The sequence below is a fragment of the Lactuca saligna genome, chromosome 2 (assembly GCF_052625555.1).
Source record: "Lactuca saligna cultivar CGN05327 chromosome 2, ASM5262555v1, whole genome shotgun sequence".
Classification (NCBI taxonomy): Eukaryota; Viridiplantae; Streptophyta; class Magnoliopsida; order Asterales; family Asteraceae; genus Lactuca; species Lactuca saligna.
In genome coordinates, this window is record NC_136418.1 from 192599601 (window position 1) to 192617900 (window position 18300).

At 36.6% G+C, this 18300-nt stretch overlaps 2 protein-coding genes across 2 annotated transcripts; one reads left to right on the plus strand and one right to left on the minus strand.

Annotated features, from left to right (window-relative positions):
• Positions 1-6930: 6930 nt before the first annotated feature.
• Positions 6931-9062, minus strand: LOC145028684 (caffeic acid 3-O-methyltransferase-like). The gene is made up of 4 exons (XM_078977437.1): positions 8566-9062; positions 7710-8020; positions 7545-7609; positions 6931-7404 (listed from the first exon to the last, which is right to left on the minus strand). The coding sequence occupies exons 1-4, from the start codon at positions 8970-8972 to the stop codon at positions 7108-7110; spliced, it is 1080 nt and encodes a 359-aa protein (XP_078833563.1). The 5' UTR covers positions 8973-9062; the 3' UTR covers positions 6931-7107.
• Positions 9063-16351: 7289 nt separating this feature from the next.
• Positions 16352-17875, plus strand: LOC145030549 (uncharacterized). The gene is made up of 3 exons (XM_078978901.1): positions 16352-16993; positions 17094-17346; positions 17793-17875. The coding sequence occupies exons 1-3, from the start codon at positions 16352-16354 to the stop codon at positions 17873-17875; spliced, it is 978 nt and encodes a 325-aa protein (XP_078835027.1).
• The last annotated feature ends 425 nt before the right edge of the window (positions 17876-18300 follow it).

An 18300-nucleotide genomic window follows, 5' to 3' on the forward strand; every position in this document is an offset into this window, starting at 1 on the left:
AGATTCATACGTCTATCGTAGATAAAGCTTTCTTATCTTAAATTCTTGCCCGGTACACCGAATGTCTGCTTGGATGTACAAAACGTTATGGTGAATACACGTAGAGAATTGAGTAAATGGAGGAAATGAAAGGCTTATGATATTGAATAAAACCTATCGGATGATATCGTAAGAGTGGCATCTTGCCTTTAGAATATGTCTGATAAAATAACGGAACATTTAGAGGAATACGGTACGTTTGAAGTACACCTTCGATTGGCAGGATGATGGAACGATTGGTTTAATTCTTGAAGTTGTCCCATAATCTAGAATTTACATCACCAATCGAGTTGAAGCATGATTGATGAGTGAAGATGCGCATGGAAGAAGTCCTAGTAGAGTCTAGGAAAATTTGTATGATTAATTGGACACATTCATATGTGTTAAATTGTTTTGTGATTTTAGGACTTGGGGACCGCGAGACAATACTTGGGGTGAGTATGTGTAGGTGTGAATAGTAGTAGAGATCTATACTACCGGAAGCACAAGACTCACGTTTGGATCAGGGAACGTCACAAGGTTACCAAGAAGCTAGCGATTGGTCTTGTTTTATTCAAGTATGTCGTTACCATTGTTTCTGTAGTGACTAAGAAGATGATTGATATTCTGACCCTAGCGGTCATATCAAATTGAGTCCGACAACGATGAGTTTGTTATATGGTTTAGAGAACCAAGTTCGAGGTAGCATCTGACTCAAGTCAGAAGGTTGAAATCAATGTGATCGATAGCATTGCGCTCATTGTTAAGGAAGCTTGTAGCTAGAAATGTTACATGTAAAAATGTGATTATATCATATTAGAATATGAAGGAAGGTATATTCCATTCTGTAATTTGACTCACAGAGACTTGAGTCTAGGCGTTGCATCATCCGATGAAAGGTCATTTAGAACATGACCCATTGATCTGTTACAATAGATAAGGGGAAGTACTTATCCTAAGAAGAAGAAGGAGTCCACAATAAGGATTTATTTTGTGACTTGAAGGTTACAGTTGAAAGTCCAACATAGTATGAAGAGCAGATGAAAGATTGAGCATCGCCTGTAGTCAAGAAGTCCAAGAGTTACATACTCATTCGAAGAAACATACAAGTTACGATTGATACCTAGGATTCAAAGATAATGTAGGGAATCATTATACAAGCCTTATTTCCATTGATGATTCCAGGACGTAATCATCCAAAGGGGGAGATAATTGTAACGCCCGTAGATCCGGGCTAGTCAATTTAGAGACGTTAAGCGTTAAAAATGACTTTTTTATAGAAGATTATTTAGAATGAATAATATTAACTAAGTTGTAGTATATGTTACAACGATTCCATACATATAAAGAACGTTGAAATCTGAGTTATAACGAAGAAGTCATGACTTGTCGAAGTTTCGCGACAAAACCGGCATGACACAGCGCGATGTAAATAGTGAATTTACGTTAGAGTGATATTTAGCCTTAGCAATCTAAATTAAAGTCGTAGAATATGTTACACCGAGAGCATACATAAAAATAACATTCAAATCTGACTTCGTATGAGGAAGTTATGATTTTTCTAAGTTTCAGCTTAGCAGTATGCAGCCCAAAGTTCAACTTTGAGATTGAGCGGTTTTTAGCTGAAACAATCTAAACGAGAATTAAAGATTTCGTCAATGTTAGTGCAACAGTAAAAAGACAGACGAAAACGGATGTCGGATGAAGAAGTTATAAATTTATAACGGAGTTTTCCTGTCCCGACCTACTAAAAATAATATATTTATAATATATTAAAAATAAAGTCAATATTAGCCAACAGAGTCTAAACGAGAGGTGTAGAGTATAATCTCACCTACGCATGGATAAAAATAACGTCGAAAACGGAGCACATATGCGAAAGTTATGAATTTCTGAAGTTCAGGGCATGAATCTCAAGGCTCTATCAGAGCTCACGATGTGAACATATGTAGTTCACGAGGTGAGGCTAGCTCACGAGGAGAATAGATGATGGACGTCTTTCAGGGCAAATGGCCATGACAAACGCAATGACGTATCAAGCTCACGAGTTGAGCATATGTAGCTCACGAGGTGAATATTAGAAACTCACGAGGTGAACCCAGAAAATTCACCCTATAAATAGAAACCGAGGGTCAGCCGATTTTAGTTGCTCCTTCTCATCTCTCCCACTCCCGATTCTCTCTCTAAGCCCTATTTTAACCCCCCGAAGCCCCGGTATCATCCCGAGACCCGAAGCAAGTCCCGAAGCTCGAAGATCCCTAGAAGAAAAGAGTTTACGAGCCGAAGCTCTGCCTGCGAGAAGCCCGGTGTATGCAGATCTTCTAGTTTCAACGAAGAAGTACTACTCTTAGAGCTGTAGTGTTGTCCGATCATCCTCTGATCAAGTGAGTGTATAGTCCCTTTCATAAACACGATTTTAATATTGTTTGAATGTATTAAGTATATGTTTGGTGTGAGTGTGTAGTTACTTTCTTTTAACACATAGATATTAAGTATTTGCTATGAAATACATGTTATGTGTTTATATATTGTTTGTTTATTTGAGGTGGATGTTGGATGAATGTTTTATACAGGTTTGTATATGCTTTAAACTATATATGTAATATATATCTACAAATATGTTGGGTAGAACATGGATAGATGAAATGGTTGGTGTGTGATGAAATAATGTGATAAGAGATAGGTGAGGATATAATGGTGATGATAATTAGGTGATGATAGATAGGTAATGAATTACGAGTACAGGCGATGTTGTGGCTACGTATTCATGTGGTGATAGTCTAACCCTTATTATGAATTATGAGTCCAGGCGATGTTGTGGCTGTGTATTCATGCGATGATAATCTAACCCTTATTATGAATTATGAGTACAGGTGATGTTGTGGATGCGTATTCATGCGATGATAGTCTAACCCTTATTATGATTTACGAGTCCAGGCGATGATGTGGCTGCATAATCATGCGATGATACCCTAACCCTTGTTGGGAACGTATTGAGGGAGTAATCCCTGAATTAATACTGTCCATGCGATGTAGGCGATAATCCTTAGGGAGAGTCCATAGGAACAAACATATAAGGAAATGCAATGTAAGGAGATGAGAGGTAAATATGATGTAGGAGACGATCCTTAGGATAAATCCTTAGGGAAGGTACTTAGGAATAAAGAAGATAATGGGGATGGGTAATTGGGTTGATTGTTTGATGATTAAATATAATAATTATATTATTATGGGTTGAAAACCCTATATGCTCATTAGGGTCCCAAGCCTGACCCACTCAAATTTCTTTGCATTACAGGTAATGGCACAAGGGTATAAGTTGGTGGACTTGACGAGAGATTTTGGATTATAGATCAGTAGTTATAAATAACTGTTGTAAGGTCTATTTTATATTGTTTATGCTTTTGGTCTGTATCGGAACATGACATCTCGAGATTTTTTTATATAATGAAAATACATTTCTTTAAAGAAATGATTTGATAAATTATTATCATATTTTGTTTTGGAAACAAATTCCGCAACTGTTTTCTGTAAACGATTACTCTGATTTTAAAACAAGCATACACAAATCGGTCTTTTCTGGCCGTGAAAATGGGGATGTCACAGTTGGTATCAGAGCATTAGTTTAAGCAAACTAGGAATTTGAAGGATTTCTAGACTTAAACTTAGAATGCTAAGCGATGATTGCGAGATGAGTGTCTACCATATTTTAAGACACGAGCACTAGTATATTTTTAGGAAAGTTGCCTAAAATACTTTTATGTGCTAAATGTTATATGTTTTCCATATATGATATTATTTGTTCGGATCTATGGTCTATTGCCGACCGGGTATGGAAACCTTATGTGTTTAGGATTCTATGCGTACGGCTATGATATTAGAACTAGCATGTAAACGTTTCGGAGAGATAAGGAGATTCATACGTCTATCGTAAATAAAGCTTTCTTATCTTAAATTCTCGCCCGGTACACCGAATGTCTGCTTGGATGTACAAAATGTTATGGTGAATACACGTAGAGAATTGAGTAAATGGAGGAAATGAAAGGCTTATGATAGTGAATAAAACCTATCGGAAGATATCGTAAGAGTGACATCTTGCCTTTAGAATATGTCTGATAAAATAACAGAACATTTAGAGGAATACGGTACATCTGAAGTACACCTTCGATTGGCAGGATGATGGAATGATTGGTTTAATTCTTGAAGTTGTCCCATAATCTGGAATTTCCATCACCAATCGAGTTAAACATAGGAGGGACGGCGACGCCTGGGAAAGGGAAGGGAAGGTGACACCGGTAAGGGAGGTATAAGGTTGGAGGGTGACGGTTGCACTTCTATTTAGGGTTAGGGTTACGAAACCTTATATACCCGTGTACCACAAAATTAATCCTATAATGACATAAACCGTCCCTCCCTTCAGAGATAGTTTCGAAATAGATCCCATAATTTACCCTTGTAAACCCCCCCCCCCCCCCCCCCCCCCCCCCTTTTAGAAAACCCTTACAAATTAAATCCCGATAATTACTATGCAGCCCCTCCTTTACAAATTCTTTTAAACTGAAGTCCATATGTTACCATTCAGACCCTAAGCCTCCAAAATCTCTTCAAATTAAGTCCCAAAAATTACCATTTAGTCCCTGCCTTCAGAAATACTTACAAAATCACTCCGAAACTTACAGTTTTAATCGCCAACTTCTAAAATAGCCGCAATTAACTCCTCGAGACCAACACCTTGCAATATAATTATTTATTTTAGGGCTACTATTCCTTCAGTAATTAATTTATATATTTATTAAATAAACGATGTGTTACATTACCGCCCAGGGTTTACGGCCGTAAACGCAAGGTTAGACGAGATTTTTGCTGATTTTTGAAGGAAAACTCGGTTTTTCGCGTGTTTTGGTTCCGACTCTTATATAAATTTTATTTATATAATTTAAATGATTTTCTAAACCACAAGAATTTAACGGAACAAATAAAATTCAAAATTTTATTTAACGGGATTTGACTTTCGTTTACTGAAAAAGGTTCGGGTAGTCACACATTTATCTACACTTCCTTATCGAGTCTAGGTCTAACAAAAGCTATTCTACGGGCAAAAGACCATTTTGCCCCTCCAATACCCAAACCCAATACAGTTGACCAAAAGTTAAATTTGGTCAAAAAGTCAACAATCCATTTCATCTCTCTGTGACCAACACAAGATCACGACACTATCACTAGGGGACAAAATAGTCTCTACCTACTCGGACATCACAACGCTACACATGCTTGGATCACGGAGTGAACTTTGTAGATCAACTAACTTTCAACAAAGTCTTAATCCTTTAACACCCGAGACCTTAATCCTTTAACACCAGAGACCTTCTCATGATAATTAAAATATCGGTTTTCCAAGACAAGATACATCCCAAAACCGGATGTTTCATTAATAGAATGGGGTGATCTTGTCTCATGCATATCAGTACTAGTTAGAGAAAGTGGAGGTCGTTGAAGAAGTTAGTGCGAGCCTCTTTTGGAAATGAGAGAAACGATATGAATTTTGGAGATTGACAATCTTATCCTCAATCAAAATAATGAGAGAGGGGAGGTATAATCAGGAAGATAGATACACGATGGGGTGGGGGTTGAGGCTACGGTGGGGTGAGGTAAAAGAGGTCCTTTTCATTTTATATTATTAATTAATATAGATGAGTAAACCAGAAAATATATATATATATATATATATATATATATATATATATATATATATATATATATATATATATATATATATATATATATATATATATAGGGTAAAGTGGTTTTTATATATGGAACAAGGATGTGCGTGTAAATTTTTTTAAACCACAATAATGTGTTTTGTTGGTTTTTGAAAGGTTGAACCGACTATGTGAATTTAACCAAGCTATGTGGACCAAATCTGTAATTTACTCTTTCGAAAATCTAGAATTTGTAATGCTGGACGGTATGGGTGAAGGAAAGAGTGAGGGAAGTTTTCCTTCTCGGCTGAACATCATCCTTTGACTGAGGGAAAGGTGGTGAGGGAAAGAGGTGAGAGAGCCCATTTCCTCACTTTTTCTCCTATTCCTATTGGCCATTTTTTTTTATCTTTTTTAATATTTATTAAATTATATAACTACTAAATTTTTTAAAAAATATATCAAAACTCATGGTTTTTATTATATATATATATATACATTATAATAAAATAAAAATAATGAGGGAAACTTCTCATCTATTTCTTAGGTTTTAGATGAAGGAAAAGAAAATGAAGAAAATGATGGTGTGACTCACAAAAAATTAGGAAAACTCCACATTTATACCCTCCGATCTAATTAGGTAGGGGGGGGGGGGGGGGGGGGGGGGAAGAATCTAGTCTAGGTTTGGATTACAACTAGAGAGTCACTGAGTTGTTGACATGTTTGTATAAAGTATATATAATGGCTATTGATTGGATCATGTGAGGTTGATGGGCATATGTCTCAGTTGGTCTCTCCCACTCTATTTTAATTTAGAGTGAATTACTGAAATCGTCCCTATGGTTTGATCAAAATTACACGTTTGGTCTCTAATTTTTTTTTATTTTTTTTTGCATTTGGATCGTCCATGTGATTTGATTTTATTGTGTTTTTCGTCCCTATGGTTTGGTCAAAATTGCAAGTTTGATCCCTAACTTTATGTATGTAAGGAACGAAAAACGCAAAAAAATCAAACCACAAAGATGATCCGAGTGCAAAAAAAAAAGTTAAGGACCAAACGTTTAATTTTGACCAAACCATAAGAACCATTTCAGTAATTTACTCTTTAATTTATCCATCAAATCATATATAACATCTTGGTACTGAAATTCTTGTAACGCAAAAAAATCAAACCACAGAGATGATCCAAGTGCAAAAAAAAAAAAAAAGGTTATGAATCAACCGTGTAATTTTGTATTTATTATTATTGTCTCATTCAATTGACACGGAAATTGGATACATATGTAAATGGGATTCGAAATAAAGAAGTGTGGATTTGAAAATATGGTACTTGAATGTGAAATATGAAAAAGAAAAGAAAATATTTGACTTGTGAATTGTGGTTATTCTATTTGGTAAACTCCATGACCCAGGTATTGAGAGCACAACAGGCTTTGCGGAAACCACTGAAGCCTGCACCCTTGGCCAATGCCTCAAAATCTTTCTCGGTCCTCTCTTTGCCTCCCGGGTTGTGAGCCAACATGATGACGTCAATGTGAACCACGTTCTGCGTCGCAAGGCTCGTGTCAGGCGCTTCCGGAAGAATGCATTCCGCCACAATCACTTTCCCCTTCTCCGGGAGTGCTTTGTAGCAGTTGTTTAAGAATTTCAGGCAGTGAGCATCACTCCAATCGTGGCAGATCCACTGTACGTAATATAAATATATTACAGCATTAATTAATTAATTAATCATTCGACTAGGTCTTTTTGTTTTTTTTTTAATCAAAATCAAAATAAAATAATAATTATAATAAAGAAAGAAAGAGTCCTAGTGGAGAAGCCCACCTTCATGAAAATGGCATCTCCTTCTGGCACGCTTTCAAACATGTCCCCACCAACATGTTCAATACCTGCATACCTTTTCTAATTAATATATATATATATATATATATATATATATATATATATATATTATCTTCAATAGGATTGATCATATAAATACACACATACCAGGAATACTGGTGGCATCTTGGATGACATGGGGCAAATCGAAATTGATACCCTTGACAGAAGGGTGTTTAGAGACGATCATGCTAAGGCTGGCACCGGTGCCGCCACCAACGTCCACGAGGGTGGTGAGGCCATTGAACCCATCATACATGTCAAGGATCTTTTTCATGGTCATGGTGGAGTGATTAAACATACCGCTGTTGAAGACCTTGTTAAATCTGGCATCTTTTCCATGGTACTCAAAAGCTGTCATGCCATACGCCTTGTTGAATGGAATTCCACCATCCAACACCGCATCTTTCAAATGGTACCTAATTAAAATATTATAAGCAACCATTAATCATGTGGTCAACGTGATTTATTTTTTATCTTCTCATTAGGTTTAAAATTTTAAATTCACATAGTCATTGACCAACCTCTTTGGTGGTGGTTGAAGCTGATTAGGTTTATGTCTTTCTCATATCTATGTTTAATTAACATCAACTGGTATCTGTTAAAAGGTTTCCTAAATGACACTTGAACAGCCGTTCAAAAAAATGACACTTGAACAACTACAAAGTTTATTATATGTCCGTATTTTCCAGCAAAAAAAAAATGATTTGAATACAAGTGAGGCCTTTAATTATAAATATAAAAGAAAAAAAAAAAAAAAAATACTCTCTCCAATCAATATGATTATTGTAAATGAAAACAGATTAACTTGCAATGCAACATTCCCCTAAAAATATGTGCTATTTTTCAGTTTGATGCGTATAATTAGCAATTGGTGTTACCCATGGTCTTGAAATAAATAAAACGTACTTTACTTTTTTTTTTTTTTTAGCAATCAGAAATGATAAAGGAATACGTTTCTTACCAGCTCTCCATAAGAATCTTATCCTGGTTCATGAGCAGGAGAGGCGCCATGGAAACACCATCTTCGTTCTTTACCAAAAATTTGCAGACCGGGGCCAGACCATAGAGGCGTTGAACAACACCATCGCCGGCTACATCCTTGAGGGTACAAGTGAGGACGGAGTAGCTAGCCAATAGGCGGCAGATCCTGTCCAGCATCACGGCTGCCTCCGGGTTTTCTACCTTGGGTAGCTGAGCCGCCAGCTCCGCAGGCGACACATAAGCACCTGGTCCGGCTTTGGCAATCGTCTCCAGCAAATCCAGCTCCACCGCCGATTTCAAGACCATCGGTAACACGGATGCGCTTGCCAGCTGCATCGCAAATAGGAATGCTTCTTCCTCCTGTTTTGCTTCCACGATTGAACCCATCTTCTTGTATCTTCTATCTGCTTAATTCAATGGATGCAAACAGGAAAGTTGAGGGTTGAGAGTTGGATTTGGGATGAGAATGATGCTCGCCATTTGTCTATATATATACACACACTTGTTCTTTCACCAAACACAGTGCTATGGACCCCACTGCCTTCTCGGTTTTACTACTTTTTGTTTTTCTTTTTTCTTTTGTATTCTCTTGCTATATTTTTCATTTTATAGTTTGCATTTTTCACTTGTTAATTCACTATAGTCATTTAAAATCTCAAAAAAGAAAAGGACGGTATGATTAATTATCGTTGCTTTGAAATTAATTAATAAAATAAGGTTAGATGGTGGGCTTTAATCGATTAGGTGTTGAGGTTATGATTGATGTTTCTTTGACATCTTAGAACGCAATATTATATGTCCAATAATCAAATATCAATTTGAGTAAAATACAGTTTTGATCCATGTTGTTTATTAAATTCTTATTTTTGATCTTAATATTGAGTTTTATTATTGGTGTGGGGGGTTTCGGTAACGATGGTTGGTCCTTATACCACTTACCGTTAAATAGACTTTAAATGGGTGTAAAATGATGCAAATCTTTTTTTTTTTTTTTTTTTTTTTTTTTTTGATTTTGTATATTTTGTCATTTTTTAAACTTAATGGGATTAACATCGGTAAACTTTAAAGAAAATGCATTAAAGGCCTAAAAGCTCTATTAGTGTTTCACACTTTCTCCCTCTCACTATTAAAGCTCCACGCTTCAACCATCAACGATAAGTATCATCACTGTTTCATCTTCTATTCGTCATCCTTCATCTCCTCCAATAACCATGATAAAACTAATACAATTTTATCCTCCTATCGTTGTTGGTGTTGGGGTTGGAAAACTCTTCTATTAAACACTAAAATAGAATTACAATAGGATGAGCAACTCTCACACTCAACTATTACAAAAAACCAACCATCTCACTAAGTGTTATACTATATCTTTCTCTGTGTTTTGGATGATTACAACTGAAGAATGAAGTATATATTGATAGTCTTGGCAGCCACGATTATAGTTGCCTTCATTAACTGTGTTCATCATGGGGTTGAAAAACTTTGCCACCCTAGGTCTCATTTTGTCAACAAAGGTGGCTACTGTAGCTTTGGAGGCTGGAACACAACAAATCCCCCCCTCCAGTCTCCGTCCAACAATCCTCATCCCAACTATGTCAGCACATAGTTTGTGTTTCTCTTGTGTCACCACCTTTGTTAGCATGTCTGCAGGATTGTTGTTGGTGTTGATCTTTAACAACTTCAATTCCCGTCCTTCAATTGCTTCTCTAAGCCAGTGATAACGTATATTAATATGTTTTGTGCGGCAATGGTACATCGAGTTCTTACTCAGGTCCATAGCACTCTGACTATCGCAATGAATGATGTACTCTTCTTGTGGAAAGCCTAATTCTTGAAGAAACCGTTTCATCCATATAAGCTCCTTCCCAGCTTCAACGGCAGCAATATACTCAGCTTCTGTTGTTGACAGTGCAACACCCTTCTGTAGCTTGGATTGCCACGAGATAGCTCCCCCTGCCAAAGTGAAAATGTAACTTGATGTAGATTTTCTATTATCAAGATCTCCTGCCATATCAGCATCTGTATAACCTTCCACGATTGGCTTTGCTCCCCCGTAGCATAAACATAGTTTTGAACTACCCTTTAGGTATCGAAGTATCCATTTGACTGCTTCCCAATGTTGCTTTCCCGGATTAGCTAGATATCTACTCACAACACCAACAACATGAGCAATATCTGGTCTTGTACATACCATCGCATACATAAGACTTCCTACGACTGAGGAATAAGGGACTGCTTTCATCTCTTTTTTTTTTTTTGAGAAGAAGGACAATTTTTCTTACTCAACTTGATGTGATTAGCCAAGGGTGTGCCAACGAGCTTGGCACTTTCCATGTTGAACCTTTTGATCACACGTTCAACATAATCCTCCTATGATAAGAACAATTTTCTTGATTTTCTATCACGGATAATTTTCATGCCCAGTATCTGTTGTGTTGGGCCTAAGTCTTTCATATCAAAGAACTTAGACAAATCCTTCTTCAAGTTGTCGATCATCTTTGCATCTTGACCCACTATCAACATATCATCCACATAGAGCAAAAGAATGACAAATTTCCCATCTGGAAACTTCTTCAGATAGACACAGTGGTCTACAACGGTTCTCTTGTACTCATGATTCATCATAAATGAATCAAACTTCTTGTACCATTGCCTTGGGGGTTGCTTAAGACCATAAAGGCTCTTATTTAATTTGCAGACGAGATGCTCTTTCTTTGGGACTTTAAAGCCATCGGGCTGCTCCATGTATATTTCTTCATCCAAATCACCATGGAGAAAGGCTATTTTCACATCCATCTGCTCAAGTTCAAGATCTAGACTGGCAACTAATCCGAGTACAACTCGAATAGACATCATCTTCACAACCGGCGAAAAAAATTCATCAAAGTCGATTCCTTCTTTTTGTTGGAAACCTTTGACAACGAGTCTCGCCTTATACTTCATAGTATTTCCCTTGCCGTTTTTCTTCAGCTTGAAAACCCACTTGTTTTTCAAGGCTTTCTTTCCTTTGGGGAGTTTCACCAATCCATATGTTTGATTCTTTTGCAAAGAATTCATTTCTTCTTCCATGGCCTTCTGCCAGTTTGCTTTGTCAATATGAGATTGAGCTTCTTTAAAGCTCTCTGGCTCCCCCTCACTGGTAAGAAGGATGTAGTTTGAAGTCGGATATCTTCTTGATGGAGCATGAACTCGTTCGGATCGTCGAACTTGAGTTCCTTCATTTTCAGCTTTTGACAATGGATCTGAATTATCCAGGGGTGGAAGCTCCCCCTGCTCAACACCTTCTAGATTTGCATCATCAACTTCTTCATCCTCTTCTTAAGTGGAAACATCATCTTTATTTTCAGATATTATACCTGAAACTTTGGAGCTTTGTTGCTTGTTAACAGGTGCCTTGAAATCATAATATTGGTTTTCATAGAAAACGACATCTCTACTTCGAATAACCTTCTTTAGTTCTGGGTCCCATAGCCTGTACCCGAACTCTTCATCTCCATATCCAATAAAGATGCGTGGAGTAGATTTGAGGTCTAACTTCTTCTGCAATTCACATGATACATGTGCGAATGCCTTGCACCCAAATACTATCAAGTGAGAATATGATATGTCTTTACCCGTCCATATTTTCTCTGGAACTATAAAATTTACTGGAACGGAAGGCGACCTGTTTATTAGATAGCAAGTTATCAATACAGCTTCACCCCAGAATGACTTTGGGAGTTTAGTCATGTTGAGCATGCATCGAACTTTCTCAACACTGGTGCGATTCATCCATTCTGCTACACCATTGTGTTGTGGGGTTCGTGGGACAGTCTTTTCATGTCTGATACCATGTTCCATGCAATATGTAGAGAACTCACGGGAATAGTACTCGCCTCCATTATCTGATCTGAGACATTTTAACTGGTTGCCTGATTGTCTTTCCACCATTGCATGAAAAGCTTTAAAGTGGTCCAATACTTGGTCCTTCGTCCTCATACAGTATGCCCATACCTTTCATGATGCATCGTTAATAAATGTCACAAAATACCGGCTTCCACCAAGAGATTCTACTTCAATCGGTCCACATACGTCGGAGTGGACAAGGCTCAGCAAATCAGAGCGGTTCTTTCTTGTGGAGCTAAAGGAAACTCTATGTTGTTTCCCAAATAGGCAGTATTCACAAGGATCCAGGGCAACATCCTTTGCATTGAAATGGACTCCTTCTTTTCAAGAGTCATCAATCCCTTCTCGTTCATGTGGCTTAGTCTTCTATGCCACAATTTTGGTGATGTCTCTTCTTCAACAGCATTGAGACTTGGCTGAAGTAGCTTTGCATGACTTTTATAAAGAGTACCATCAAGTTGTCCACTTGCAACAACCGTAGCACTTTTTAACAACTTCCAAGTGCTATTTTTGAATTGATTATCATATCCTTGTACATCAACTTCCCAGTGCTATTTTTGAATTGATTATCGGAACTTACAGGGGCCAATCTGAAACTTTTCTGCAAACCAGGGACCTTTCTAAAACTTTTCTAAAGTCTAGGGAGCAAACAGGTTACTTTCGGAACAAACAGGGACCGAACTGCAGTGTTTCAGAAACAGAGGGACCTGTTTGAAATTTTCTGAAGCATCAGGGGCTAAACTGCAAATTTCTGAAACTCTGGTCAATGGTGACGTCACTGACGACGTCACTCCTTCTTCGGCAAGGCTTTCCGATGACTGGTTTTTTCGGCGACTTTGACCAAACTTTGACCGACGTTTTGAAGGTCTTCCTGTGGTCAAAAAAATATGAAAAATATATTTTCGGAATCCTTGAAACAAGCCCTTTCCAACGGTGTACTCAAAAATGGATTTTGAGACAAAAAAAATTTGACGAAAAACAGAGAAATTCGTAAAGAATTCCCTGGACACCAAACGGGGCTTTGATACCAGTTGTTGGGGTTGGAAAACTCTTCTATTAAACACTAAAATAGAATTACAATAGGAGGAGCAACTCTCACACTCAACTGTTACAAAAAACCAACCATCTCTCTAATACTCTCTCACTAAGTGCTATATTATATCTTTCTCTGTGTTTGGGATGATTACGACTGAAGAATGAAGTCTCTATTTATAGTCTTGGCAGCTACCATTGTAGTTGACTTCATTAACTGTGTTCATCATAGGGTTGAAAGACTTTGCCACCCTAGGTCTCATTTTGTCAACAAAGGTGGCTACTGTAGCTTTGGAGGCTGGAACACAACAGTTGGTGTCCCAATCAACGCCCTTGTGTCTCTGCATCTCGCTTCCATCGATCATTGCTTTCCTCTTGTGACTTAATAATGTGTTTATGAAAAGAAAAAGAAACTATCCCTTATGGGTTCTTCTATTCTTTTTAGGAAATCATTTCCTCAAGTTTTAGGAGATAAAATCGAGGATTTGCTAAAAAACAGCGCATAACTTTAGTTTTTGTAATCAATATCAATCTTAATATAATTTCTATGATTTTTTACATGACCATTGATCCAAAATCTTTCGATGATCAAACAAACTGAAGTCATTTCAACTAAGCTTCCCATAAACTTTTGAAAAAAAAAATTGTTCCACAAGTAAACAAATATCAAACATCTTCAAAAATTTCGTTATCTTTATCTAAGTTTGCTAATTTTGATGGAATTTTGAAAATGATGTGATCAATATGGAGAATCAAGGTTAGAAGCAGTGAGAAAAGAGTTTAAGGATCACATTGAAGTGTGAGAAAAGAATTTAAAGATCACATTGAAGTGTTTCTAAAAATAGAAATAGTTCAGGTAGGTTGCTCAAGAACAACCATTTCATTGATTACTAAGACAATATTGGAATTTGGCTCATGTTGTTATGAATGTTTAAATGTTTATATGATAGATGTAATGGTTAATTTTACTTTTGTAATGTTGAATGGCTTGGTTCTTTGATCATTTTTTGAAAATAAACGTGAAAGTTTATGGAATAATTGATATTTTCTCCATTGTTGTGATTATATCATTTATTTTTTAGAAGCAAAAAAAGGGTTAATGGTGATCGACAATAGTGGTGATGTTGATTGGTGTTGGTGATGGTGATGATGGTTGTTGTGGCAAGTGGTGTCGTGGTAAGTGGGTGATGGTGGTGATGGTTGGGGCATATTGTGATTGGTGGTCGGTTTTTCAGCTACATTTGGTGGGTGGTGGTAGTGGGATGATGTCGCAGTTGTGGGACGGTCTAGTGGTAGTGGGATGATGTGGCAGTTGTGGGATGGTCCTCGGTCATGTTTGTATTGGTGATGTTGTGGTGATATAGTTTGGATTCTTTTACATAAATGGTCCTTATACTATGTGTACGAGTTTTATTGAAGGGCAAAATTGTTATCATTATAAATATAACAACCAAGGTTTTATTTTTGTTAGGGGTAGGTACCAACAGAGATATGAAAACCCTCTACATGGACCAACCTTGACAAAAAAATCAATACTAAGACAAAAAGTGGGAATTTAGATAAACCATAGAAACAAAAACTGTATTTTACTCTATCACTTACTGGATAAATAATTATAAGACATAACTATAAAATTGGTCCTTCTGGTTTTCTTTTTTTGACAAAAATACAAAAACGGTCTCTATCGTACGTATTTTTTTCGAGTTTTGGCTCAAAGTCCGAATTTTTTGACGTCGTGGTCCATTTAAGCTAGTTTCATTGCGGATTTGTTCCCTCGGTAAACTGAAATGATTTTGATACCCTTGGATATTTATTTTCTATTTTTCTTTCATTTTTTCAAATCTAATACTTATTTATTTATTTAACGAATTAAAAAATAAAAGTCTCTCTCTCTCTCTCTCTCTCTCTCTCTCTCTCTCTCTCTCTCTCTCTCCTAGACCCCAACCCACATCCTCTCATTTCCCTTTCCATCCTATTTTTACATCTTCAGATTTGAGAACCAACGAAGCATCTAAAACCCTTGATTACTTGTCCAACCAAAGGCCAATGTTCTCTTTGGTGAGATGGTGGAGCAAGGCTGATGATGGTGATGAGATGGTTTCTCCCCCATTAACAGATATTTCTCCGGGTTTTTTCCAAAATAGACCTTATATTTACAGTTTTTTTTCTATTTAAACCAAAAAATTTACTTTTTTCTAAAAAATACCACATTTTTTAGAATCCTTTTTATTTATAAGGGATAACCGGTTGACTAAGTCAATAGCCGGTATATGCACATATCCCTCCATTATACATGTGTTCATTTTCTTCTACACTTGTCGATATACAAAGCTAGGGCTTTTTCTAAAATCGCACAACAAGAAAGCCATGGCATCCAACAACGATGCCAAGAAGAAAACTAAGAAACACAAGAAAAAATATGTTGATTATGCAGATCCCGAATATGAAATTCTCGTGTCAGACATGCCCATGGACTATGAGAGGGAAAAGGAAATAGTTGTTTCATTCAAATCTGTTAACGATCCTTTTCTTACCAAACTTTTTGAAGATTAATCTGAGTATTTTGGTGAAAAAGATGAATATGTAGATGATTTAGTTCATCTAGAAGATGACGAGAATGACATTGGTGGTTCCAATTCTATCCATGATCCCACCGTGGAGTGGAATCTCATGGAACCAAAGGTTGGAGAGAAATATCAAAAAAATTCTCAATTGAAAAATTGTCTTATTAACTACGTTGTGGCCCATGGGTACCCCCTAAGGTTTAAGAAACTTGAAAGTACTAGGTTTGTATCTAGATGTGGTAGAGATACAGACAAAATAAAATGTGATTTTCGTTTGTATGCATCATGGATGAACACAGAAAGAATAGTCCAAGTAAAGTCAATGAAAAAGAAGCACTCATGTTCAAGAAAGTTTACTTTTGGACACCTTGTATCCCCTCAGTGGTTGCTTCTCATCTTGTGAAGGAGATTGTTTTCAACCCATCTATTAAACTTAAAGAATTGAGGGAACTCATTAAGATAAAAATCAAGATCACCCTATCTATCAGTAAATGTAACAGAGCTAAACATAAGGCAATGGTGATGATTGAGGGGAATGTTAGTGATCATTATGCTAAAATTTGGGACTATGCTGCAGAAATGCAAAGATCCAACCCTGGTAGTACTGTGCAAGTGGGTGTAAACCTTAATCCTGATGGAAAACATTACTTCCATAGATTCAATGTATGCTTTCATGCATTGGAAACAGGATGGATTGTTGGATGTAGAAGAGTGATAGGATTAGATTGGTGCTTTTTGAAAGGGCAAGTAAAGGGTCAACTCCTAACAACTATAGGAAGGGATGCCAATAACCAAGTATATCCTATATGTTGGGTTGTGGTAGACACTGAGAACAAGCAAAACCAAAAATGGTTCTTAGAGCTTCTTAGTGAGGATGTTGGAGTACAAGAAGGTGGAGGTCTTACAGTTATATCAGATCAACATAAGGTATATTGCTATTCTTGTCCCTTATGTCATAAATTTCAAAGTTTTTCTTGTCCATTTTTGCATAAAAAAAAGGTGTCAAATAACATTGTTATTCTTTTAGGGGCTACTTGAAGCAGTAAAGGAGGTCTTGCCAAATACGGAGCATAGACAATGTGCTCGCCATATATACACAAACTTTAACAAGTCATATAAAGGAGAAGAGTACAAAGATTTGTTTTGGGCTACTACTGGTTGCACTGTCGAACCTGAATTCACATATGTGATGGAGAGATTAAAGGCTATAGATGTGGGTGCATATGAATACTTAATGTCCCATAATCCGAGCTCATGGAGTCGTGCTTACTTTTTTCAAGGTAAGTATCACATTTTCCTTTTTACTTAAATTTGTTCTTTATACTTTAATATAACACTTAACATTTGGTGTTTGCACTTAACATTTGTGGTTTGGACGTTTTTGCCCTTATTTATGTGCTAGATTGTTCTAGATTGAACAAAGGAATGAGCAATTCCAATGCAACCAAAGTGGATGAATTTGTAAATCAAAGTGGATAAGGTTGTTGTGATTTAAGTAAAGCTGAAAACAGAATTTTGAAAACAAAAATATGAAAATTAGAAATCTGAAAGCAAAAATATGAAAAATAGAAATCTGAAAAACAGAATTCTGAAAATATAAATCTGAAAACAGCAATTTGAAAATATGAAATCTAAAAACAGCAATCTGAAAATCTGAAATCCGAAACAGCATTTTGAAATCTGAAAAACATAAATCTGAAAAACAAGTATCTTTATTTTTTAACAGATAGAGCATGTGAGGCTTTTGAGAATGGTATTAGTGAAAGCTTCAATGTGATGATTGTTGATGCTAGAAAGAGGCTGATTTGATGGAGTCTGGATACATTTCCCAAGAAATTGAGGAGCTAATGGGTACAATGGATGATGTTACCTAAGAAACAATGGATGATATCACACTTGAAGTAGAAAACATTAAAGAAACACTAATGGGTGATGTAACTTTTACCCCTACAATCTGCAAAACAATTCACAACATTTTAGACTTACCAAAGCTACAAAAGTACATGTGGACAATGGTACTGGTGGCGTTGTGATGGTGGCCAATGACCATCACCTTTAGGATTCAGTCAAACCAATTCTTTTAACTGATTTTTTAGCAAGGAGTATTAGAAATCAGGTCAAATACATAAAATGAATTGTGTAAGATGAAATGAATACCTTAATTGGCTAAGGCATTTCATCGAACACCTTAGATGCATCTTTCTCATCTAAAATCAATAACTTTGTTAAGCCTT

Excerpts from the sequence above, each read along its gene's own strand:
- LOC145030549 (XM_078978901.1), top strand. The coding sequence starts at position 16,352 with ATGGATGAACACAGAAAGAATAGTCCAAGTAAAGTCAATGAAAAAGAA. Across the intron at positions 16,994-17,093 it reads TTATATCAGATCAACATAAG|GGGCTACTTGAAGCAGTAAA; the intron begins GTATATTGCTAT and ends TTATTCTTTTAG. Across the intron at positions 17,347-17,792 it reads TCGTGCTTACTTTTTTCAAG|ATAGAGCATGTGAGGCTTTT; the intron begins GTAAGTATCACA and ends ATTTTTTAACAG.
- LOC145028684 (XM_078977437.1), bottom strand. The coding sequence starts at position 8,972 with ATGGGTTCAATCGTGGAAGCAAAACAGGAGGAAGAAGCATTCCTATTT. Across the intron at positions 8,021-8,565 it reads AAGATTCTTATGGAGAGCTG|GTACCATTTGAAAGATGCGG; the intron begins GTAAGAAACGTA and ends TATTTTAATTAG. Across the intron at positions 7,610-7,709 it reads AGATGCCACCAGTATTCCTG|GTATTGAACATGTTGGTGGG; the intron begins GTATGTGTGTAT and ends AAAGGTATGCAG.